Source organism: Lampris incognitus, chromosome 4 (assembly GCF_029633865.1).
Source record: "Lampris incognitus isolate fLamInc1 chromosome 4, fLamInc1.hap2, whole genome shotgun sequence".
Lineage (NCBI taxonomy): Eukaryota > Metazoa > Chordata > Actinopteri > Lampriformes > Lampridae > Lampris > Lampris incognitus.
In genome coordinates this window covers 9,991,561-10,017,487 of record NC_079214.1, presented here as the reverse complement: position 1 = coordinate 10,017,487, position 25,927 = coordinate 9,991,561, and the positions used below count along the sequence as shown (strand labels likewise).

At 47.0% G+C, this 25,927-nt stretch overlaps 1 protein-coding gene across 2 annotated transcripts; it reads left to right on the top strand.

The window, feature by feature from the left end:
• Window positions 1–25,454, top strand: golm2 (golgi membrane protein 2). 2 transcript variants are annotated; one of them, XM_056278491.1, is made up of 10 exons: window positions 1–1,017; window positions 13,850–13,904; window positions 14,071–14,173; window positions 16,002–16,092; window positions 16,398–16,521; window positions 16,791–16,874; window positions 17,039–17,341; window positions 19,434–19,568; window positions 22,886–23,053; window positions 24,324–25,454. In XM_056278491.1, exons 1-10 carry the CDS (start codon window positions 691–693, stop codon window positions 24,398–24,400), a joined length of 1,467 nt encoding a protein of 488 aa, XP_056134466.1. In that variant the 5' UTR covers window positions 1–690; the 3' UTR covers window positions 24,401–25,454. The 2 variants fall into 2 exon arrangements, with proteins under 2 accessions (XP_056134466.1, XP_056134468.1); XM_056278493.1 differs by lacking the exon at window positions 22,886–23,053 and having other exon boundaries at window positions 24,324–25,450.
• The last annotated feature ends 473 nt before the right edge of the window (window positions 25,455–25,927 follow it).

Genomic DNA, 25,927 nt, shown 5'->3' with positions numbered 1-25,927 from the left:
GAGAGAGAGAGAGAGGGGGGGGGGAGAGGGGGGAGAGAAGAAAGCAAGAAAATCCCCCGGCGCGCTTCGGAACCGGGTTAATAAAAGCCGTCCGCCGCAGAACGGGAGCAACGTGTGTTAAGTTCGGCGAGCTCGGCTCCTCTCGTCCGCCGTCACAAGTGCGGTTAAATGGCCGGTCGCCGTTCTAGGCGACGTTAGCTGGGGACAGCGTGACCGCAGCGGTTGTGGTAAAAGGATCCGCGGGGCCCGGACGTGGTGTCGGTTGGGTCTCGGAAGGGGGATTACTGGAGGTGTCGGGGCCGCGGAGCTGCGCGTCCACACGGCTCCGGGGGGGAAGGAGGAGGCCACGTCGTTGCGGGTGTGTGTGTGTGTGTGTGTTGATCCGTTGACTTGGGGGTGAAATGCGGGGAGGATGACAAGTGTACGGAAGGAAGAAGGCGCGTAGAACGCGGGAGGCACAGAACACGTGGGCGATCTTCCACGCTCACGCCCGTGACTCGGGAGTCGTTGGACGGCGAGACGTCGCCGCAGTCGCCCGGCGCGTCACGTCGACGGATGGGTTCGCGTCTGAAATAATCCCCCCTGTCGACTTTAGCGGGTCGCCGTCGTTGTTGTTGTCGTCGTCGTCCCCCTCCCCCTCCCCCCTTTTTGTGTTGTGTTGTTTTTTTTTTAAGCCAGGAGGGCTCTGAAATGGTCGGTTTCGGCGCAAACCGGCGAGGAGGCCGCCTCCCTTCCTTCATCCTCGTCGCCTCCATGGTGATCATCGCCATACTGTCTTTCAACTACTGGACCGTGTCCGCCAAGCACGGCCGCCTGCTCGACGAGCTGGCGGAGGCGCGGACGCAGGTGAAGCGCACGGACGCGGCCCGCAGCCGGCTGGAGAAACGCAACTCGGAGCTGATGGTGCAGGTGGACACGCACAGGAAGCAGATCGACCAGAGGGATGGAGACTACGCCGTGCTGGAGGGCAAGCTGCAGGCCCGGGAGGCGCTCGTCAAAAAGTGCGCCGATGACAAGGTAATGGCGAGTGGGGGGGGGGGGGGGGGAGAAGGGGCTGCGCTTGTTTCGCCTCTGCGGCCGTCGTGTCCAGTTTGCCTGCGCGGTTGTTAGATCCAGGACGGCGGCGTTCGGTCAGGGTTTCCTTCTCGACCCAATGCTGCACTTGAGTCTTGCCTGTAAGTCTTTCCCTGTCTGGCTGAAGGTGTGCAGGTTAGTTTTGGGTTGGAAAGAGAACCTGCTTGCACGTGGTTGAGTTCCACTGATCTGCTGGACCCCCCCCCCGGAACTGGGTGTATTCATTCATCTGGACAATAGGTTATGTGGTGCTTGTTTGGGGTAAACAAACATCAAGACCACTTGTTTTTTTTATTCTGCCAAGTAGCTGATTAGATCCACCTGTTCCCAGTTATCCACCTGTTCCTATTCCAGTTATTCCAGCATCCAAGTAGGGAGTTTCCACACCTGGAACAACACAGGCGAATGTAATGAACTACCTGGCAGGGTAGAAAACCAGTAGTACTGGTGGTACCTGAGGATGTGATTGAGAGGTAACCTAATGCCACTTTTGCTGCTCCCCGCCTGTGTTTCTGCTAGGTCGCAATTGTTTACAGGTGCTCTTGGCTGGTTGAAAGGTTTAGGCAGGGTCAAGAGACGTGTTTTGAGGTGGAACCGTATATCCACTCCATACATCCCTTTGCCACTCATTGCTTGTGCTTTAGCTGAGTGACGCCATGTATATATGCAGGTTTTCAGTCCAACCCAGCACTGCAACAGCTGGTTTCACTGATAAACATACCTTCAACCAGAGAGGGGAGGACTAACCAGTGAATCCGCTGGTGTAGTGTTGGAATGAAAACCTGCAGTCGTATGGCCCTCCATGGCACAGGATTATCACTACTTTACTGCATGACGTCAGTTCCTTTTAAAAATCCTTACATAGTAGAACTCAAAGAAATGCTAATACATTTGTTGGGGAAAATGAAAATCTAGTTCCCCAGCTGGGTTTGTTTTGTTTGCTGTTGTTTTTTTCCTGAAAGCTTAAGCAGTAGTCAAGCCTCTGCATTGTCATTCTGTTAAAAAAAATATATTGATGGATCAACCCTCCTCCTCTTCCCAACATCAGACCTCCTACTTCCTTATTGGCCCCATGTTATATTTCACAAGGGCAAAAGGGGTTGAAAACGGACAAAACGAAACATGGACTGAAATGTAAAATGTTACATTCGCCAATTGAGTTTGGTTTCCATACAAATCACACTATAAGATGAACATTTTAAACACATGTATTGTTGTAGGATAGTTCTGAACTGGGTTAAGGTAGTTTCTGCATTGACTTGACACAGTATTGATCTTGGACTACAAGTGGATCAGTTTAATGGGTTGGCTCTTTACACCATTGTAAATTGTGGGTCCAGTGATTGACAATTGGCATAACTAGTGACCCCTGACTCCCATTGGCCTACAGGCTATACAAAAGATATGGTCATATGTGTACCTTTATTAGTATAAACTAAAATACTTTGTACCCTGTTTATATTTGTATATCAACATTTAAAGATGTGTATTGGGCCAGTTGTGGGGGGTGGGAGCTTTGAAGTAACCAGAATGTTCCTTGTTTCCTGGTGTTTTCTAGCCCAATGGCTCCACCAGCAATTCCTAGGCTATTTGCTTCCCCTTGGGTTTTGGGTCCCCAAAGCCTATACATGTTGTGTGTCCCAGCAGCCAAACGGGGAAGAGTTCCTCCTCATTTACATCCTCTCTGCCTTCCTCATTTCACACATCCTGGACATGCACACACATGTGTTCATATGTTCATTCTTTGTATGCGTTGGCCTTTAAAGTCAAACTGCATCTGAGCTATGCTGAAATCACAGTAAGGTCATTGGTTAAAATGGAAAGACATCCACGGGCAACGAGACGTATCCTTGCAAGAGTATGAAGCACAAGATGAATCTTTGCTTGTCTGCAAGATCATTCCAAGGCTGATGGCAAGGAGTGCGCCTCTGTTTTGTTTTTTTTTACCAGTGGTATTGATAAATAGGGGTAGACTAAATCAGTGGTTCTCAGTCTGGTCCTCTGGGACCTACAGTGATGCTGATGTTCTGTTTGCCAGATAGTTGATTACGTTCACCTGTTGTGCCAGGCCTACAAAAACCAGTTAGATGGCAGGAATATGTGACAGTAGATTCAAGATCAGAACCATGTTTATTGGCCTTGTAGGTTTGCACATACATGGAATTTGACTTCGGTTTTGTGGCTCTCTCAGTGTGCTTAACGTAGAATAACAGCACTACAACACAACACTCTTCAGATATATACACAAGGATTGACTATATACAGGTGAAATAAGAGGTGATAAAATGCAGTGGTGCAGAGAATATATCAGAGATGCTGAAATAGATGTTAGCAGGTTACTTACATACCTGCCTGAGGTAGATGGACATGACAGAGCGTACCAGTATATGTACAATGTACAGTACAGTGTATACAAAATGGTTGGCTCTATTTGACAGTGTTAAGCGTTCATTTGAAGGACAGCCTGCTGCGGAAAGAAACTGTTTATATCTGGTGGATTTTTTGGTACAGTGCTCTGTTGCACCTGCCAGAGGGAAGGAGTTGGAACAGGTTGTGACCAGGGTGTGGTGGTTCTGCAGTGATGTTGCCTGCCCTTTTCCTGAATGGAGAGCAGGTTTGCGCAGTAATTTTCTCTGCAGACTAAACTGTCCATTGTAGTCTGTCCTGTTTGGTGGCCGATCCAAACCAGACTGTGATGGATGTGCAGAGGACAGAGTGGACTATTGCAGTATAGAACTGAATCATCAGTTCCTGGGGTTGGTTGAACTTCGTGAGCTGGTGGAGAAAGTACATCCTCTGCTGGGCCTTTTTGATTGTTGTGTCCATGTTGGATGCCCACCTTAGGTCCTGGGAGATTGTGGAACCCAGAAATCTGTAGGTTTTCACCATAGACACCGTGCTGTTAAGTATGGTGAAGGGGGGGCAGTGTTGGCGGGGCTCCTCCTAAAGTCCACTGTCATCTCCACTATTTTGAGCATGTTCAGCTCCAGGTTGTTATGGTCGCACCACAGGGCCAGCTGATCAACTTCCCATCTATATGCAGACTTGTCATCATCCCGGATAAGGCCAATGATGGTTGTGTTGTCCGCAAACCTGTCAGACTGTCAGACACTTGGAGTTAATGGTCGTTGGACTGGCCCTGTTGGGTTTTGTTTGTGCTGCTTGTTTTGTGCTGTGGTAGTGCAGTATAGATATGGTGTTATGTGCACCATGCTTGTTGATATATTTTGTTCTTATTTCTATTTCTTATTTTATCTTTCATTTCTATTTGTTGCTGTTTTTCTTGTTTCTATTTGTTTGTATTTTCCTATCTTGTATCTTGTTAGTTTTTAGTTATTAGAGCATGAGTGTCTGTAATAGAACCCGATTTCCCCTCGGGGATGAATAAAGTATTCTGATTCTGAAACTACAGTCAAGTCAAGTCAGTTTTATTTGTATAGCCCAATATCACAAATTACAAATTTGCCTCAAGGGGCTTTACAGCAACACAACATCTTCGAGTTTAACAAACGAGTCACTTGAGGTGCAGTCATTTGTGTAGAGGGGAGAGCACACATCCCTGGGGGGCGCCAGTGTTAATTGTCTGGATGCTGGATGTGATCCCACCCCACCCCCAGCCTCACTAGCTGCCTCCTGTGTGTTAGGAAGTTTTTAATCCACTGGCAGATGGGGGCTGGTACAGTGAGCTGGGTGAGTTTGGAGTGGAGGATATCTGGGATGATGGTGTTGAACGCCGAGCTGAAGTCCACAAACAGGATCCTTGCGCATGTCCCTGGGGAGTCGAGATGTTGGAAGTTGTAGTACAATCCCATGTTGACTGCATCCTCCACTGACCTATTTGCTCAGTAGGCAAACTGCAGGGGGCCTGTGGTTTCCTTCAGGTGGGTCAACACCAGTCTCTTGAGGGATTTCATGACCACAGATGTTAGGGCAATGGGCCTGTAGTCATTTACTTCTGTGATATGGGGATTCTTGGGGACCGGGATGATAATGGAGCTCTTGAAGCCGGAGGGGAGTTTTTTTTCTTTGTTTTTTTTTTTTTTTTCCCTTTTTTTCACCCAAATTGTATCCAGCCAATTACCCCACTCTTCCGAGCCATTCCGATCTCTGCTCCACCCCCTCTGCTGATACGGGGAGGGCTACAGACTACCACATGCCTCCTCCGATACATGTGGAATTGCCAGCCGCTTCTTTTCACCTGACAGTGGGGAGTTTCACCAGGGGGACGTAGTGCGCAGGAGGATCACGCTGTTCCCCCCAGATCCCCCTCCCCCCCAAACAGGCGCCCCGACCGACCAGAGGAGACGCTAGTGCAGTGACCAGGACACATACCCACATCCGGCCTCCCAACCACAGACACGGCCAGTTGTGCCTGTAGGGATGCCCGACCAAGCTGGAGGTAACACGGGGATTCGAACAGCCGATCCGCATGTTACAGAATAGACCGCCATGCCACCCGGAAGCCCGGCAGGAGGGGACTTCACACAGTTCCAGTGATCTGTTGAAGATCAGGTTGAAAATGGGGGCCTGCTGGTCAGCACAGACTTTAAGACAGGAGGGTGACGCACCATCTGGGACCAGTGCCTTCCTGGTCTTCTGTCTCTGGAAAAGGTGGCACACATCTTCTACACAGTTCCTGAGTGCGAGTGGGTGTTCGGTGGGGAGGGGAGAGTGGCTGGCGGGGAGTGCAGTTGGTTGTGTGTTGTGGCTGGAGAGGGTGAGGGCTGTGAAAGCTTGCTTTTTCAAACCTGCAGTAAAACTCGTTTAAATCGTCAGTCAGTTGATGGTTCCCTGCAGTGTGGGGGGGATGGTCTCCTCTAGTTGGTAATGTCTTTCAAACCGCTCCAGACTGATGATGGGTCGTTAGCAGAAAACCTGTTTTCCAACTTTTCATAGTGGCACCTTTTTTCCACTCTGATCTCCGTTGTGAGTGTATTTCTTTGTTATACCGGACCCTATCTCTACTCCTGTAAGCTTCCTCTTTGGCCTGAAGAAGCTACCCAAGTTTTGCTGTGAACCAGGGCTTATTGTTGTTGAAGGTACAGAAAGTTTTGGTGGGCACACACATGTCCTCACAAATGATGATGTAAGATGTCACAATGTCAGTAAGTTCATCCAGGTCTGTAGATGCAGCCTCAGAAACACTCCGGTCAGTGCGGTCAAGTCAGGCCTGCAGCTCCAGTTTTGACTCATTGGTCCATTTCCTCACAGTTTTAACCACAGGCTTTGCAGGTTTAATTTCTGCCTGTAGGTTGGGATAAGGTGAATCGGACAGTGATTAGAGGCCCAGGGCTGCACGGGGGACAGAGCGATAGGCGTTCTTTAGTATTGCGTAGCAATGATCCAGAGTGTTTTTGTCCCTGGTTGGACATTTAACATGCTCTCTGTATTTTGGCAGTTCGTGGCTGAGGTTTGCTCTGTTAAAATCCCCAAGGATAATGAGTTGGGCGTCTGGATATTTGCACTCCATGTTTGTAATTTGATCAGCCAGGTGATTTAACTTCTCTTTAACGAAGGCCTGGGGTGGGATATAGACACCAGCCAGAATAAATAATGAAACTTCCCACGGTGAATAGAATGGTTTACAGTCAATGAAAAGGGTCTCTAAGTGAGGGCTGCATGATTTCTTCAATGCTGGGACATCCGTACACCACCCTTCCTTTATGTAGAAGCATAAGCCACCACCTCGTTTTTTCCCGATGGCTCCGTTTGGTGGTCCGCCCGGAGGAGTTGGAGCTGCGGCTGATGATGTACTGTCTGTGATGTGCTCACTAAGCCAGGTTTCAGTGAGAGACAGGGCAGCAGATCTGGAGAATTCTGGGTTGTTTCCCCCCGCCCCCCGTTTAGGGGTAGCAGTTCGTCCATCTTGTTGGCCGGAGAGCGGACGTTTGCCAGGTGGATTGATGGGAGCACGGTTCTAAATCCCCGTTGTCGCAGTTTAACAAGCGCTCCGGCTCGCTTCCCCCTTCGGCGGCTTCAGCGTAGTCCTCACAGGACTGTACCAGTTAAGACCCCTGCAGGACTTTCATTAAAACGTTCAGTTAAAGATGGCAAAAGTCTGTTCAGTTTGTCCAGTGGACAGTTGGAGACTTAAAAGTTCTTCCCTGCTGTATGTGATCAGCGAGTGGACGCTGGAAACTAAACAAATAAACAAACAGAAAAAGTACGAGAGTGCAGAACCGATGCTAACATCTACGGCGCCATCTTGATTTTTTTCTTCAAAGTTTCAAAAGGTTTCAAAAGATTCACAGATTTATTTGTCACGCACTTCATGTATAAGTACAATGAGCAGTGAAATGCTTCTTTTTTTTTTGGAAACTCCAAAACTGTGTAGAACAACAAGTAAAAGGGAATAAAATAACATTTAAAAAGTTAAAAATCCGTGGAGTATACAGAAGGTATACTCCAATAAATAGCTATATATGAATGGTTCTGTTTGAAGGAAAGTGTCAGAGGCAAGTAGGACTGGTTATTATATCGATATCGTGATATAAGACTAGGTATTGTCTGGGATTTTGGATATCCCAGAAAGTTGAATTAGTTCATATTTAGTGGGAGAAACATTTCCTCACTCATCTAAGTGACTTCATCAGTCTCAGTTGACTGCAGGTATCCCCACCCTTATAAACAACCTTAAAAACCTTATAAACAGAATAGTTGAATGACGGCCGAAATCGGCACAGTTGCGTCACAGCTGCAGCCAGGGATCTGTTTGATATGCAAATTAACGTGCTTTGCCGGTTTGGGTGGATATGCAGCTGTGCTGTTTATAAGGGCGGGGATACCTGCTGTCAGCTGAGCTTGAGGAAGTCACTTAGATGAGTGATGAAACGTTTCTCCCACTACACTTTTGTGTCCAGATGAACGGATTCAGTTTCCTAGGATTTCCTTACCTGGATTACTGAGCGTTCATCAAGAGATTTTGGATATCGTAATATTGTGATGTGGAATAAGTGTTGTCTTTTCCTGGTTTTAAAGGCTGCATTACAGTAAAGTGATGTAATTTTCTGAACTTACCAGACTGTTCTAGCTGTTATTTGACTTTACCCACTTAGTTATTATATAGTCATTCCCAATGATTATTTGTTAAAAATCTGATTGTGGCGTCCAGGTAGCATAGCGGTCTATTCTGTTGCCTACCAACACGGGGATTGGCGGTTCGAATCCCTGTGTTAATGCCGGCTTGGTCGGGAGTCCCTACAGACACAATTGGCTGTGTCTGTTGGTGGGAAGCCGGGTGTGAATATGTGTCCTGGTCGCTGCACTAGCGCCTACTCTGGTTGGTTGGGGGCGCCTATTCAGGGGGGAAGGAACTGGGGAGAATAGCTTGATCCTCCCATGCGCTACGTCCCCCTGGTGAAACTCCTCATTGTCAGGTGTAAAGAAGCGGCTGGTGACTCCACATGTATCAGAGGAGACATGTGGTAGTCTGCAGCCCTCCCCGTATTGGCAGAGGGGGTGGAGCAGAGACCAGGATGGCTCGGGGGAGTGAGGTAATCGGCTGGATACAATTGGGAAGAAAAAGGGGGGGGGGTCTGATAATCTGATTGCGTAAATGTTTTGTGAAACCACCAATAGTCATCCCAATAATATCGATATTGAGGTACTTGATCCAAAAATATCATGATATTTGATTTTTTTCCATATCGCCCAGCCCTTGAAGAACGTGACAATAGTTATAGTTTTTAGTGATGTGTCCACAGTATACATAGTATAAGTTATTGATATTATTGGTATTTTGTGTTAAGTGCTCTTATGGCCTGAGGAAAGAAACTCCCGAGTCTCTCTGGGTTCTGGGAAATTGGCCAATATTTTGGAGCTTCCGGTGTAGCTGGCCATTTCTGTTTCCTATTAAGACTTCCTGTTCCGTGCGTCTGTCATTGCTTACAGTCTGATTAGCAACTTGAGATGCGAGAATGGTGTTGGAGTTGAGAGACGACGTCTACGACTGGATTGTTTTACAATTAGTCGATGTGTAGAAGTCCTGTAGGGGGGTGAGTGTGGTTTCAGTGATACGCTCAGCCGACCGTACCATTCTGTGCAGGGCTTTTTAGTCTTGAGAGGTGTAGTTCCCATACCAGGTGGTGATGCACCCCGCCAAGGATGCTCTCAGTGGCACCAGAGTAAAATGTTCCCTGGATCCGTGGGGAGATGCTGAACTTCTTCAGTTGGCTGGGGTGATCGAGTCTGCCTCACCTTTTTCACCAGAGTGTCTGTGTGTGGTGCCCATGTTAGGTCGTCATTGAGGTATCTGGAGCTGCTAGGTGAATGTAATTAACTACCTGACAGAATGGGGAAGTTGGCAGTACTAGTTGTCCCTGTGGACCGGCTTGAGAACCACTGGGCTAAAAGCTAGATAAAGGAGGTCTTTGATTGGAGGATTGCTAGTGGGTTAAAATGTTCTTCATTCATTAACAGCTACTGACAAGGTGCGCCTGATAAAGCACCTCACGCCTCCTTCAGCATTCTCCAATGAGTCTGCACAACTGATAGCTGAAGACTGATTGCACTGGGCCACTGCCATGTAATAATGTTGGTTGTAAATGTAAACTGTAAATGTCAAGTAGGGTGTTGCTGAAAATAATGAACATGCTCAGCAAACCTTTTCTGGGTAAACAAAGGATTGTGCCACTGCAGCAAATGTGAAGACGTATCAATAAAGGCAGTATTGTGGGTGTGGTGGGGCAGAGTGCACACTCCCGGTATCCTGTTGACTTCTGAAGTATCCGTTACCTTGTTCTTGTACTTGGCGTAAGCGGAGGTACAGACTGGCAATCGCTCCACTCCTTCCTTTGTCAACACACCAATTCTGGGGCAACTGGAAAACATACTACGTACAGCAAGAGGCCTGTGCTGCAGTGAAAGGGTGATTGATACATCACGAGCGCTTTCACACAACATGGAGACAAAGGTCCCACCGGAAACTTAAAAGCAAGGCAACCTCACACGTGGGGCGGTAGACCGAACTGTCCTGCGTCCACTGCCTAGCCCATAGCCTGGCCTGGTAGTCCCAGGATGGTTGTCATCCTGCTGTATGGAGTCAAACCTGGTGTGCTGCAGGGAAAAGACATTAACCACCTCTTCATTTCTGTGCTTAAGGAAGATGACGGGGAAGCTGTAGTCTTTCTCAGTATCTGACAGTGATGCCGTAATTACTGCACCCTCTCTCCTACGTGCATGCTCGCTGATTAAAGGCTGGGGTCTCCGACCAAGTGCGTCCCCCACCCCCCCAGTGTGTTTTATCAACGCCCTTGATATTTTCCTTTGAGATTCGAGGGCTGCCTGATTTGATTTTGCTCTTGTCCAGGAGTTGAAATTACTGTCAGTCAGCATGAGGTTGCATCGAGCATATAAAGGTGCACAACCCCGGTCTCTCTCAACTTCAGATCTTTCAGAGGATCTAGCCTCGCCGTGTACAGCCAGCCCACAAATTCTGCTTTGCTCATTGTGGTCTGGCAAGGCTGAAAAGGATCTTTTTGGGTCAGGGGCGTTGTATACAGTGGTCTATGGGGAGGGTTTAGATGATAACGCCCAGTGAAAAGGGCTGTATTTGGAAAACAAAAACCAAGGCTGTGCTGCTCACTGGTGCTTATCATCTAAGCCAGCGTTTCCCAACCCAGTCCTCAAGGACCCTCTGTCCTTCAAATTTTCATTGTAACCCTTCATAGGTAAGGGAAGCTTGTACTTACTCAACAAGTCAGCACTGAAGTATGTCATACTGTGAACACACGGCATCACTAAGTGCTTAATGATGCCATGTGTTCACAATATTGGCGGCCATCTAGGCATATTTGTCCCGTTTTTAATATCCATCCACCCATTATCCGAACCGCTTATCCTGCTCTCAGGGTTGCGGGGATGCTGGAGCCTATCCCAGCAGACATTGGGCGGCAGGCGGGGAGACACCATGGACAGGCTGCCAGGTCATCACACAGGGCCGACAGGCACATACACACACACACATTAACACCTAGGGACAATTTAGTACAGCCGATTCACCTGACCTACATGTCTTTGGACTGTGGGGGGAAACCGGCGCCCCCTGAGGAAACCCACGCAGACACAGTGAGAACATGCAAACTCCACACAGAGGATGACCCGGGACGACCCCCAAGGTTGGACTACCCCGGGGCTCGAACCCAGGACCTTCTTGCTGTGAGGCGACCGCGCTCCCCGCTGCGCCACCGTGCCACCCTCCATTTTTAACACTTTTCTTTTTTCCAATTTTCACCCATCCAAGAACCACACGGTCTATGATCAAGTAACTCGGAGACAATCCTCACTGACTACTTGCCTTACATCTCCCATCCTTGTTCGCTCCGCTTCTGCACTATCGCCACAAGAAGGTACGGTGTTACGTCAGGGCACATGTGGGTACCTGTCATTTCATGTGATTAGAGGGATAAGCAACTGTGGCAAGAAGCACAAGGCCCTATAACCAGGACAGAAAGTTATCAGAAGATGAACTTGTTTATGCTCAAAGGAAGGATGTGAGATTCCAAAATGTCAGCGTGACCATTGAAATGCTCAGACGACCACTAGAGTGTCAGACATCCTTGCATAGACAGAACGAGTGAGGACGTCCTTGCATAGACGGAACGACTGAAGACATCCTTGCATAGATATGCAATCTGTGTTGTGATCTGCCAGAAGGAGTGGCAAGGGCTGGAGGCAAACCCATGAAAAGATCTAAACATAATGGCATAAAAAGGACAAGGCTTTTATTGTACTTCAGTCCCTCTGCAGACCCGACTCAGACTTTGTTGCCACATCAATAAAAATCTTATTTTGATGGCTCCTTGCCTCGTTGACCGTTTTGTAATTTCTCTGTCGTCGGCCACCACACGGGATGTACACCATCGCCCATGTGCGTCCCAGAAACGGGGTGAGAGAGAGTGACGGCAGCTTATTTTGTGGAGTTTTTGCAAGTACTCACTGTCGGTAGTGTGTGATCCGACTTAGTTGCTTTGCACTGTATGAATGAAAGTGTGCCCTAGTATCACCACTAGTTAGTACCCAGCTCTAATTTCTCTTCAAGTCATCACAATCAGAAAGTCTACCTTTGCTGAGGAAGGATGGACTGCTAACTTTCCACACGATAAAGCACTTTTTAATCACTAGTCGGCCGTTTGCTGTACAGATGGGCTGTAGCCATGTTGTGACTTTCTCTTAGATTATATCAACACTCTTATGATTACTGTCTCATAGTTGTGTCCTTAATTTAGCATTTCAGGAGTTTAACTTTTGTACAGATGAAATTGAGAGTAATGTAAGTCGTGGCATTCAATGCAGGGGCACTACTCCACAGCCGTTATGTGCCGAGTCGGGTGTTAAATCATCACAAGGTGCCAGTATGCTACCAGAGATGAGAATGGCTGAGTAACTACAGGCTGGCAACTTCTGGCTCTGAGCCCTTTTTTTTTTTTTTGTCTTACGCTTTAAAAATGGGAAGATCCAAAGACCCCCCCCTTTTCTCCCCAATTGTACCCGTCCAATTACCCCACTCTTCCGAGCCGTCCCGGTCGCTGCCCCACCCCTCTCTGCCGATCTGGGGAGGGCTGCAGACTACCACATGTCTCCTCCGATACATGTGGAGTCACCAGCCGCTTCTTTTCACCTTACAGTGAGGAGTTTCACCAGGGGGACATAACGCATGGGAGGATCGTGCTATTCCCCCCAAGTCCCCCCCTGAACAGACGCCCCTGACCGACCAGAGGACGCACTAGTGCGACCAGGACACATACCCACATCTGGCTTCCCACCCACAGACATGGCCAATTGTGTCTGCAGAGATGCCCGACCAAGCCGGAGGTAACGCGGGGATTCAAACTGGTGATCCCCGTGTTGGTGGGCAACGAAATAGACCACCATGCCACCCGGATGCCCCAAGACTTTTTTTTTAAAGGTGGAATGAGTAGGATTTGTCGGTTGCAGTTAGTAAACGCAACGTTCACAGTTGGCCCCTCCCCCCAACGCAATATCACCAGAAGGACACTCCCCCCTGACCGCGGTCACCAGAACACATCCCAGTGTACAGGCCAACTCCGCGTCGCTCTTCATCCCCATCCTCTCCTTCAGTGCTCGCCAGCGGGTGAAGACCAACCCCAGATTCACTCGTTTTGGGACAAGCTTTGTCCGCTTGGCGTTTCGCCTCGCTATATTTGCATCTTTTTGGCGCTGTGTCCGCCATTGTCGTAGATTCCTGTTGTATGCGTGCTTACGATGTCGATCTGGCACCTGGTCGCTACGTTTTTATAGAGTCCCTCTGCCCAAAGGTTAACGCCCAGAAACGTCCCGTACGTGGCGAAATAAGAAAATGGCGGCAGAGGACAGGGTCTCTGCAGATACAGACACCGCCACACACGTCTGGTGGGTCATACGTGATGACTGAGAGGGATTATTTTTTATGAGTCTGTACATTGATTTTTTTTAGGAAAATCCTACTCGTTCTACCTTTAAATCAGATTTAAAAGGCGTTGTGTCTCATATTTTGGCTTTTCCTGAAGCTTAATGACGAAATATATCAGCGGGTGGCCGCGAGCTGCTTTCTTTGCTCCAACTGGTGCCGTTCAGAGACGTACGGTACCGGTCTCATGGGTCATCATAGTGACGGATGAGCAGCAAGATCCTGTGTTAAACACAGAAAATGGTTTTCCCTTTTTTTTTTTTTCTTCTCATCTGTCCAGAACCTGCTCATATTGGTTGGATGAGTGAGTTCTCTAATCCTCTGTAAATTAGCTGGCCCAAACCCTTGACCTTTTCTTCCTCTCTTTAGATGAAGCTGCAGGGTGATGTCACGGCCCAGATGACAGAAATCCAGAAGCTCAAAGGTAAGTTATGTTCACTGGTCCAGGCAGAAAGGGACCTTCTGAACCAGACTGGTGCCGTGGTCCAATAAGAGAATTTGAAATGTAGCATCCTTGTCTTCCATTTTATGTGACTGCCAGCACTAACCCCCCCCCCCCACAACGTTTGTTTGTGTGCCGCTGTGAGCAGAGCAGCTAAAGGAGCTGAAGCAGGAGTTCATGAAACAGGAGGATCAAATGAGGGAGGTGAAGAAGAATAGCACTACGCTAGAGAGGAGGCTGGAGTACGAGAGGTACAATACAACACACGCACACACACACACACACGTACACACGCACACCTTCTTGTACTTCTATCTTTGTGAGGACCCCTCATTGACTACATTTATTCCTTAGCCCTTAAACCAAACCTTAACCATCAGAACCACATGCCTAACCCAAAACCCAAGTCCTAACCCTAAAATAGACCCTTAAAGAGAGGACCGGACAAAATGTCCTCACTCTGGTGTTTTAAAAATTCAAATTAGTCCTCACAAAGGTAGTACAGGTGTTCATACATACACACTCGCATTTTTGAAAAATTTAAGCCGTTTTTTTTTTTTTTTTTTTTGTATAGCGCTAAATCACAGAGGGTTTTACATTCACATAACTTTCTCCAGAACAGATAAATAGAATAAATGACAGCGTACAGCGCCCCCTGTCATTAGAGCTGAGATTCAGATGAGGAAAAACTACAGAAAAACCTTTTTCAGGAAACGAAGACTGTGTGAGAGCTCAGTAAGTGCATCATAGGAGGGATCTCTCGTCCAGGAAGACAGGCCATAATGGACAGAGTAGACGAGCAGGAACAGACTCATGATAAGACTGAAAGACTACACCAGGGATAGGCAACGTGGTCCAGAAAGGTCTGGTGTGGGTGCAGGTCTTGGTTCCAACTAAGCAGTTACACACCTCATTCTATTAGTCAACCAATAATCTTGCTAAGGACCTTGATTTGTAGACTCAGGTGTGTAATTCCTTGGTTGGAACAAAGACCTGCACCACACCGCACCTTTCTGGACCATGTTGCCTGTCCCTGGACTACACGTACCTACAGCAAAGCAACGCAAAACACATACTGGGAATCATCTCTGAAACACTAGTGCGTCCACCCTGTACAGCTTGCCTATTGAAGCTGACCTGCCTCGTATGCTTCTGATGCCTGCATTTGCAGCTGAAAGTCCCCTAACTGCCCATTAGACCAGGAGTGAACTCTAATACCAGTGTGTTATATCAATAATAATCAATAATAATCAATCTAATATCAATGTGAGTAGATGCTGATTTAGCATCAGTCTTAAACAATGGCTTAAATTTTTTTAGTCCCCCCCTCCCCCTGCCTTTTTTCTCCGGGTTGTACTTGGCCGATTACCCCACTTTTCCGAGCCGTCCCGGTCGCTGCTCCGCCCCCTCTGCCGATCCGGGGAGGGCTGCAGACTACCACATGCCTCCTCCCATACATGTGGAGTCGCCAGCCGCTTCTTTTCACCTGAAAGTGAGGAGTTTTGCCAGGGGGACGTAGCGCATTGGAGGATTACGCTATTCCCCCCCCCCCCTCAAACAGGCGCCCCGACCGACCAGAGGAGGTGCTAGTGCAACGACCAGGACACATACCCACACCCGGCTTCCTACCCACAGACACGGCCAATCGTGCCTGTAGGGACGCCCGACTAAGCCGGAAGTAACACGGGGATTCGAACCGGAGATCCCCGTGTTGGTAGGCAACGGAATAGATCACTATGTTACCCGGATGCTGGATGGCTTGAACTTTTTAGCATGCCTTCCTCTGTATTGGAGTTCCTGAGTGAACGAACATCAATACTGACTACTCGGGGAACCTGAAGTTACCACAACTCAATTCCAGTTTAATAATCCTGTATAAGAAGTGCGTATTACAGTTCCATCCATAATCCAGCAAAATGATCCCTGGTAAACTGTCAAGTTATCCCATTCTGTGTTGTAGGATTATAGTTTGCCTAAATCAGTTTTTGTTGCCTGTTTGTATTTTTCACTTTTAATAGTATATAGATCAGGAAGACCAGTTCTAGGGACGACACTTAAATGTGTGTGTAATTGTTGTAGTTTACAGTGTGGGCGTCAGATTGCACAGCTGAAGGACGAATATGAAGAAACTAAAAAGACCCTGGAGGAAGAAGCATCAAAGCTAAGAAAGGTCAGTAATTGTAAAATAAATAAGCCAAGTTTGGAGACTGTAGTTGTACCTTTTGATTCCTTAATGAAAGGGGGCATGTCGTGCCAAAGCCTTGTCTAACCAGAAGTGACCGGTGGTGTAAATTGCTTTTAATTAGACGGTTAGCATCATATTCTTGTCATCGCAACATTTTTGCAATTTTACTACACCGGTGGAGCCCATGTTCATGTTTCTGTGGACCACTCTCTACTTCTCTTCCTTTTCACCCTCTCTCCTCTTGTTTCCTTGGCTGTCCTCTGTCTCTCTCACCACTGATAATCCTTCAGACTATACTGGACAGCAGAAAGACTGGAGGGGCGGGGGGACATGTGGAAGGAGCAACTGGTGTGGATTTGGCAGGAGAGCGCCACACATTGGCCACTCGCCAGCACGACAGTCGAGATCTGAAAGGTGAAGCATGTGTGTGTGTGTGTGTGTGTGTGTGTGTGTGTGTGTGTGTGAGAGAGAGAGAGACTAGATGCAGTCAGTAAAAATCAAGCTGATGTTTCAACTATCTATCCGATTGTGTCGTCTCTCGAGGTTCCTTTTCATAAGAAAAGTGTTTTTCTAATGGGCTGACAATAAATGTACACTTCCTGTAGAACAGGAAATGCATCCATCCATGTAAGTGTAAACTCATCAATCCATCTGCCTCATGCGGCCTTTTTTTTTTTTTACAGACGAGATGGGCAAGCTTGGCAGTGATGCTGGCATGCCTGGGATAGAGGACAGTGAGGTGGGAAAAATGGATGACGTACAGTTTGGTAAGAATTTCATTTTGTAATTTTAATCCTTCTACTGGACTGTCTTGCTTATGTACTTTTTTTCTTTTTCTTTTACTTGTATGGTACATCCACCCCGGTTGTCCTACCCCAGCTTCTGAAACATTTCCCTCTGTCTTCTGTCTTGCCCCCTCTGAATATTTCAGCCCTGAAGAAGCCAGCCATCACTCAGAAGCACAATGAGCTTCCTGACATAGCAGGGGCTGGTGCAGGGCCTGGTGCTGGTGAGGGGGCTGGGGGCCGGGCCCTGTCTCTGGATCAGCCCAGACTACAACAGGACCGGGTGGTGGAGATGTTCGAGGAGGGCCGGGCGGCGGTTGTCCCACCTCCGGGCCTCCACCTTCAGCCGCTTCCCCTGGCGGTGGCAGACAAACCGGTGCTCTTTGCTGAGGACAACAAGGCAGGCATCCGGGCAGATGAGTTTGGAGAACAGCAAAGACAAATCGGAGGTACAGTGTGTTCTCAGCCTCGCGGTGGGTCAAAATCACGTTTATAGGCTCGGCTTGGAGAGATGTTGTTCACTCTTGAAAATAATGTAAAGCTGTCATGAAAAGGTGAATCATTCATCTGGACACAACAACGTTTAGTAGGAGAAACGTTTCATCACTCATCTAAGTGACTTCGTCAGTGTCAGCTGACTGCAGGTATCCCCACCCTTATAAACAGTACGGTTGCATAATGACCGAAACCAACGATCAGTTTCATACGCAAATTACCGTGGCCATTAATCAGTTTCAGTGGCCATGTGTACTATTCACAGAGGATTGGGCAATAGTTGCAATCATAGCATTGTAAGATAGCGACAGATGCACTCTTAGGTCCCCCCGCCCCCCCTTGGTTCAGGGATGGTCGTTCCCTCTTTATATAGATGGCCTCTTTGACTCCCTGTTCAAACCAAGGATGTGCACATCCTCATCCTTGAAAAAGTGGCCACTACCCTGTAGGTGGGTGTAGACTGCGGAGTCCTGGCCTGGCATGTTAGCTGTCCTATGTGGTTCTGTCCTCTTGGCCGGTGTCTGCTTGGGTTCACTCGGGCACAACGGGACGGGGGGGGGGGACGGGGGTACAGAGGGTGCAGTGCACACGGGCGCCACATCAATGGGGGCGCCAAAGACCACACGCAAAAAAACCCATTATAATTAAAAGATACAACATGTAACTATATATTGTAATCCAAAATTCTGATCTAAGTAATGATATTTATTAATATTAAACTTTTAAAAAACAAATAGGCCTATAACCAGAAATTGTTGACTGCACTCGTCATGTGGCTGGGAGGTTCGTATCCCAGACTCGCCGTAACCGGTCATGGCCAGAGCATCCACGGGATAAGGCATTCATTAGGCCACCCTTACCCGAGGGATAGTGGGTGTAGATCGGTGTAGTGTTCGGGGACTCGTCATTCTCCAGCGACCCCTCTGGCCCATCCGGGCGCCTGCAGCTGAGCGACCGAAAGCATTCTCCCTGCGTCTCCTTCGCGGCCTGAAGGTAATGCAATCCATGCGAGGCTTCAGCGTGTAAAATAGCGAGAGCAGCCGACGCGAGTTTGAAGGAAGCTGGTGTACGACTATCTCCTTCCTGTGGAAACGTGAGCCAGAGGAGTTATTCAACAAGAGTTCCAGCCATATGCCATTGCGTTAATCGGGTGGGATAAAGGGAAAAAAACTAGAAATAAATTTATAAAAAAAACCAAAAAGAAATTGTTTACTGTACACTGTACTTTTGGCGCCCCCGCTGGTGTGGCGCCTGTGTGCATTGCACCCTCGGCACCCCCGTTGCACCCCTGGTTTCACCGATGTGCAAGTCACTAAGATGAGTGATGGAACATTTCTCCCAATAAACATGTCCAGATGAACTGATTCAACTTTCTTTCTCTGATTTTCGTGCCTGTATTACTGAGCATGCATAAAGACAAGACTCCGTGATGTGTGTAGGACACTTACCTGTAGCTGAATCACACAGCTGGACAGCCTGTTTAAAAATCACTCCTGGCAATCCAGAAGGCAGACATACACACAGAGCAACACATTCTCTTCTCTCTTTCTCTCTCTTGACCTTTGACTTTCAGTCGAGCCACCTCAAAACATAAGGTAGATTTTTTTTTTCCCCATTTAGCAGTATTTTTTTTACTTTGGGGTTCTTAGTGTGCGAAACCAAGAGAAGCGTATTAGTAGCACAGAGTTTTCCGTTTTGAAGCTTCTCACTTCATCGTAAATCAGTTAATTTATGCCGTCTCGGGTGGATACTGTGTGCATACACCTTTTATCAGACTGTGACTTTTAATACTGATAAGGGCAAGCACACTTCAGCCAATGAATGACAAGTGAACGATTAATGCACGTGTTCAAAAGACGGTCTCTCCATCCATCACTGAAAGTAGGTAGAGTTCACGTCGCAGCATATTTGCTCGCTTTCTTAGAAGGTGTCTTGATAGTTTGCGGATAGTCCCACATCACTTGAGATAAAATCAAGTGCGGGTAAAGCGCTTTGGTTGGGGGGGGGTCTTAATCAGCAGAACTGACGTCTCTTTCTTACTCCCAGCTCCAGATAATGTCAAAGCAGATGGTCCGCAGATGAAGGGGCTTCAACTGCCCCCCAACCCCGCGCAGGTGCCCAACCCCATTGAGCCTCACATCAAAGACCAGGTTCCAGCTGCGCCGCCTCATCACCGCCAGAGTGAGTACATCGAGGCATAAATGTGAAGTAAATCCCTCAGGTGGGAGCTGAGCTTGTGGCTGATTAGGAAGGGGTGGGCAGCTGGGGGAAAAAGAACACAGAAAGCGCTTCAAGAACTCCTCTAGTCCCCCAAGGCTTGTCTTTGTGCTTAGCTACTGTCTCCCAGGTCTAAGCAGAATAATGATGTTTGGGGCGCCATCTGGTGGTATATTCCTGAGCTTCCCCCCACTCTCAATCAGTTATATCCTTAATCAGTGTTTTTAAAAAATAATTTCATAACCGTAAAAAAAAAAAAGTAGAGCGAAGAAGTAAATTAGGGCATCCGGGTGGCGTGGTGGGCTACTCCGTTACCTACCAACACGGGGATCGGCAGTTCGAATCCCCGTGTTGCTGCCAGCTTGGTCGGGCGTCCCTACAGACACAATTGGCCGTGTCTGCGGGTGGGAAGCCAGATGTGGGTATGTGTCCTGGTCGCTGCACTAGCGCCTCCTCTGGTCGGTTGGGGCGCCTGTTCAGTGGGGAGGGGGCACTGGGGCGAATTGCGTGATCTTCCCATGTGCTACGCCCCCCTGGTGAAACTCCTCGCTGTCAGGTGAAAAGAAGCGGCTGGCGACTCCACATGTATGGGAGGAGGCATGTGGTAGTCTGCAGCCCTCTCCGGATCGGCAGAGGGGGTGGAGCAGCGACAGGGGCTGCTCGGAAGAGTGGGGTAATTGGCCTGACAAAAATAGGGAAAAATAAAAAAGTAGGTAAATTAATTTTTAGCTTGTCTATGCTTACTCACATTAAAAATAGAAAAAGACAGAAAAAGGATATAAAGGGGTATAGATGTAGAGGACGGTGATGGTGGTGTCCATGTATAAAGGATATAAAGGGGTGTAGATGTAGAGGAAGGTGATGGTGGTGTCCATGTATAAAGGGGTGTAGATGTAGAGGAAGGTGATGGTGGTGTCCTTGTATAAAGGATACAAAAGGTGTAGATGTAGAGGACAGTGATGGTGAGTGGGTTGGACTGAAGATGGCGGTGTTGTAGTAGAACATTTCGTCCCAGTTTCTTGCAGGTCTACCCAGAGAGTGTAGTTGGCTAACGCTGGCTTGTCACCTTTCTACTTGCTCAACATTTTTTTTTTTTTTTTGGTCCAACACGCTGCACCCCACAGGCGGCGGCAGTGCAAGAAGTGGGTGTCGATGTCTTTGATGCCCTGAAAGGACATAGGCAGGAGGGGGGAGGTGGACTGCAATGCGTCTCCCCCCAAAAGAAAGAGCCATCATAGATTTTTCTCCCTAAAAAGCAGCTGCGTGATGCGATATCTTTTATTTTCATAATTTCTCACCTTTATAATCCCTAGAGTAATACCAACAGGTTTATAGCTTCAAACATCGGCAAAGAAAAGAAGACTGCTGTGTCTTTAAATGTAGTTGGATGTGAGTAGATGTGCCGCCAGACAGCGTAGAGGGCTGATTTGCAGACAACAGGATACAAACCCCACAGTCTTCTGGCTCAGCGATGAAGCTCACCTGCTGCCAAGCTTCTGCTCTGCTGCTCTCTGCTGCCCCAGCTCGCTCTTTTGTCTTCTCTTTATTTATTTATTTATTTTTAAGGGTGGCCCATTCTTACCTCTGCCTAACACAAACCCCCTGCCCTCTCGAGCCCCCCCCCCTTTGCCTCAGACATTGCTCATACTGACTTCACTTCCCCCAATCTCATGCTCCTTTACTAACACTCGTGCTGACGGAGGAGAGGACTGAAGTGACAGCTTTCACCCTCCTGTCATGAAGATGACAGCTGAGGCCTTATCGGTCCCCCTCCACTGGTGGTAGCAAAGTTATGATTTGACTTTGCTGCTCCTCATCCGAAGGCTCGTTTATCGTTTCCATCCCCATCTCATCCCTTCTCTTCAAGGGAAATGATCACAATTTTCAACATGCTCTCTCTGTCTGTCTGTCTGTCTGTCTGTCTGTCTGTCTGTCTGTCTGTCTGTCTGTCTGTCTGTCTGTCTATTATAGAAATGATATTAAAACCTAGAAGCAGTGACCTGATTGGTTGCTATTGATGTGCCTTGAAGCCGAATTTTTATTTTATTTTTAATAAACTCAATCCATGATGGCGATTGGTCATTTTAGGGTAACATTGGTTGGGTTCAGGGGTAAATTTTGTTACTGCAGGTGTATAAACGGCTCTGGAGACATTACACTTTATTTCTGCCATGATGACAGTACCTTGCTGTATGACTCATACTGCCTGTCAAATTAAGTCCCATAGAAGCGAGAGGCTATCCCCCTTTATGTACATACTTGGTGTAAGCAAAACATGCCACAGGTTAAAAAAACATCGCAGGCTGCCTGTAGCCTATAGCTGAAATGTTTATGACATCATGCTAAATTTGCGTTTTTATGATGGCGTGTGTTCAAGTGCAGCAAACGGTTAAGATATTTGTTAGTCCATGTATGGAAGTCCATTGTAAATTAATACTTTTGGCAACTTTGTTCCTTCACACTGGGTAGTATTGATTACTATGGATTTTCTAAAGCATAAATTAGGGTATTTCTAGGCAACAGAAGACTCTTTGCCTTTTATGACTGAATCTATTATTTATTTTAATTTCAGATGCTGGATGCATATCAGAAATGTACCCTTAGATTAGAATGGGGGGTCTGTAGAAGAAATGCGTCTTTGGGCTCCTTTTTAGTCGCCCCCTGCAGGTTGAAATGCCTGTTAGCTTCAAAACTGAGGGAAACATTGATCCTTGTGTGTGTGTGTGTGTGTGTGTGTGTGTGGGATTGTCGAAATTGTCTATCGATGACATCATTGGTGGACAATCCATTAATGTGAAAACTTACTTGCTGGTTTTCGGATAGGCTGCATTGTACAAGAAAATACAAATAGCAATGCTACATACGCCTGTATAACCTGTTGTTGTTATGTTATTCACATCTTCTTGTACAGTGCAGCCTATCCGCAAACAAACCGGAAGTAAGTTTTCACAATCACAGACTTTCCACCAGTGACGTCAACAGCAGACACTACCACCCAAATTGTGCAGAAAAGTGTCTGCCGCACAGAAGAGTGCTCAGCATTATCGGTGCTAACTGGGTGTTATCCCTGCATGTACATAAAGATAATGTTGCAAGTTGTTATTGTTTCCCTTTAATACTCTACATCCGTTTAACCCATCTACACAATTCTCTCATCCTTTTCTGTCGTTCACTCCTTCCTTTTCTCATTGCATTCACAATGCCAGCATTTCCTCCCTCTCTTCCTTCAACTATCTCTGCTTCCCTCCCTTCCTGATGAGGCCCTTCTCTGCCTCCTGCAGGCCGGTTCTTTGATGAGAACGAGTCCCCAGTAGATCCGCAGCATGGCTCTAAGCTGGCGGACTACAATGGGGATGATGGGAACGTAGGTGAGTACGAGGCCGACAAGCAGGCCGAACTGGCCTACAATGAGGAAGAGGATGGTGATGGTGGTGAGGAAGACGTTCAAGGTGAGCCAGGCCAGGGTACTGGACTGTCTGTCCAGATGTTTATCCACCATTCCTCCCTTGCTCCCTCCCACCACTCCTGTCCTGCTGTCCTCCCCCCTTGCATCTGTCCCAGCAGTTCCAACCTTAGAGTAGCTCACAGTCCCCTGAGTTGCCTCCATAATTCCTCTCTTAACAGCACCCACGACCGACATCTATAGGCTACTAAGAATTTATGGCCTAAATACACCTTGAGGGGTCAAAGAAAGACTGCTGCCTATGCAATTCTGGATGGGAAGCCGCGTCTGCCATTCATTACTGTGTAGGCACAGAATCGGTCCTCCGTGTATGGGGGAACCCTAGCCCCAGGGACTTAAGGTTCTGTGAGTGTAACCTCATTTTCCACCCAGCATTTTCTGCCTTGCTTGTGCTTCCCCTGTAGCTATGCCACCTGTCTGTGCCCACCAAACATCTCTGACCCACATCTAGACCAGTAGATAAATATAGCCCCCTGTGTTTGTGAATGTGTTCTCATTGAAAGACTGAAACGCATGACCATGGCTTTTTTTTTTTTTTGCATTTTTCTTTTAAATAAGGGGGGAATCATTGGTGTTTGGATTAAGACTTTGATAAATCTTTCTGTTTAGGGAGCTTCCATGCCTTCATTCATTTGAAAGTTTACTTCAACCTGTGTAGAGGGCAGAAGGGGATAGTTCAATAGTTGTGATTGGTCCTTGTGCAGATTCAGTCATTTACCATAGATTGCACCTGTGTTGAATTCTTCAGCCTGATTCAATGTTGGGTTTAATTGATTAAACTCACTCAGATGTATTATTGCTCTTCTCAACCACTAACAGCCAACAGCTATTTTTTGTCACGATATAGAGTTTCATTCCAAAATGCGATGCCCTTTATTTCATGAACTGGACACCTGTTTTCAAAAAAAAAAAGTGATTGTGGAATATTATTGAATTTATTGGCAGACTAAACAAACGGCACCGTTAAATTGTAAAACGCTAAAGAAGTTTTGATCAAGACATAGCCGAAAACTTTTATTCCATTATCTGTTTAACGCCTTATAGAATGGACACATTCACATGTTGGGTGTTTTTGGCTTCCACACTCAATATGTTTTGTCAGCCACATCACAGACCAAAAAAAAAAAAAAAATCAATGTAGAAGTACTTAATGCAGTAATGATGGAATAACATTTTTTATACTGGAGCAGTTATAGCAGCTGGCGAGACCCCTTAGCGCTCTGTCTCCTAATGCTCTACCTTCTTTCTGTTTGCAGATGACGAGGATCGAGATATGCAGGGAGATCGAGCTGTGGATTATGAGAAACAACATCAACCCATTGACATCCTCTGAATAGCTCACTTTACATCGACACCGTCTGACATCAACGGTCTTTCTTGGGGAAGTAGTTTGGACATCCGTAATAAAGAATCCATAGGGTGCATCATCAGTGATCATGGGTTATTTTGAAAATTGGTCAAAGCAGTGATTCAGTCATTGCCCAGTAACCTAATACCACAAACAGTAAGACATAACCAATGATGACAGTGTCAAGTGCTGCTTGTTCATTCACAAATGCTTTAGTTTAAGTTGTGATGTCAAATACTAATAGGGATGCAGAACTGTACAGGTTTTGTTAACAGGACAAAAAATGAAGGACTGTATTTGCTTACTGACTTTGCAAATGTGCAGGAGAGTGCAGATGGCTCCAAATGAAGTGGTCTAAAGGAGTCCAGTTGGCTCACTGTTGAACTTTAATGTGGACCCTTGTTGTTCTTTCTCTGCTCGTTGAAGGTCCTGATGCCTGATCGAAAACAAACTTTTTACCTAAGAAGTTTGTCAGCGGAACTGTTTTGGTACTCAGCTGCTCCCATGCAATTTCTGGACACTTATGGATGCCCATTCTGCTCCTAGAGCGGTGGAAATGTGTAACTGATGCCAAGGACTGTGCTGACGGCCAATTAAATCAATTCCTTTCTTTCAGAAAGACACTCAAAAGTGCTCATCATTTTATCCCTCAAGGATGCTACTGCATGCATTTAAGAAATCCTATTGATAATCAAACTGAGCAAAATACCGCATCTGTAGCAATATGTAGATCAGCGTTGGTATCCTCCATCATGTGCAAGACTAAGCACACGTGGAACTGACGGGACATCTGCTTCCAACAGTTAGGTCTCTTGTACATAATTGTAATTGGGCTGACAACCGTTTGTACTGTAGAGACCTTGTTCCTTCAGTTTAGGGAGAATGATTTTAAGCCATCAACTTTTTTTTTTTCAGTTTTGAAATGGAAATTTATCACTAATGGGAAGGCATATTGAATGTAATTTGATTTGATTAAATGTGATGCTTGATGTCATTTGATTTGATACATTATGACATTAATGGATACAAATGTGGAATTGAGATGGTTTCACCCTTTATTTAAAAGCGTGTCATCTAAAGCAGTGTTTCTCAACCCAGTCCTCAAGGACCCCCCTATCCTGCAGATTTTCTTTGCAACCCTGAATTAGGTACCCGTTTGTAGTAATTCAGCAGTGAATGTCAAAGAGTTTGCACACCTTGCATAATTAAGTGCTGTGAGATGATTGGTTGAGTAAGTACAAGCAGAGCTACCTGTGCAGGGTTACAATGAAAATCTGCAGGATAGGGGGTCCTTGAGGACTGGGTTGAGAAACACTGAAGGACAAGAGTGAAGTGCTGAACTTTCTCAGCAGCTTGTCTGGATACAGACACCTACCTCCCTGCCTACCTGCCTGTCTGTAGGTCTGTTGGGTTGCGCTGAGATGCCTTTTAGCCCCAGTTTTACCTTGTCCGTTTACTCATTCAGCACAGCAGAGGAGCAGCTATCCAACGTTTTGCCATTCCGTCATACAT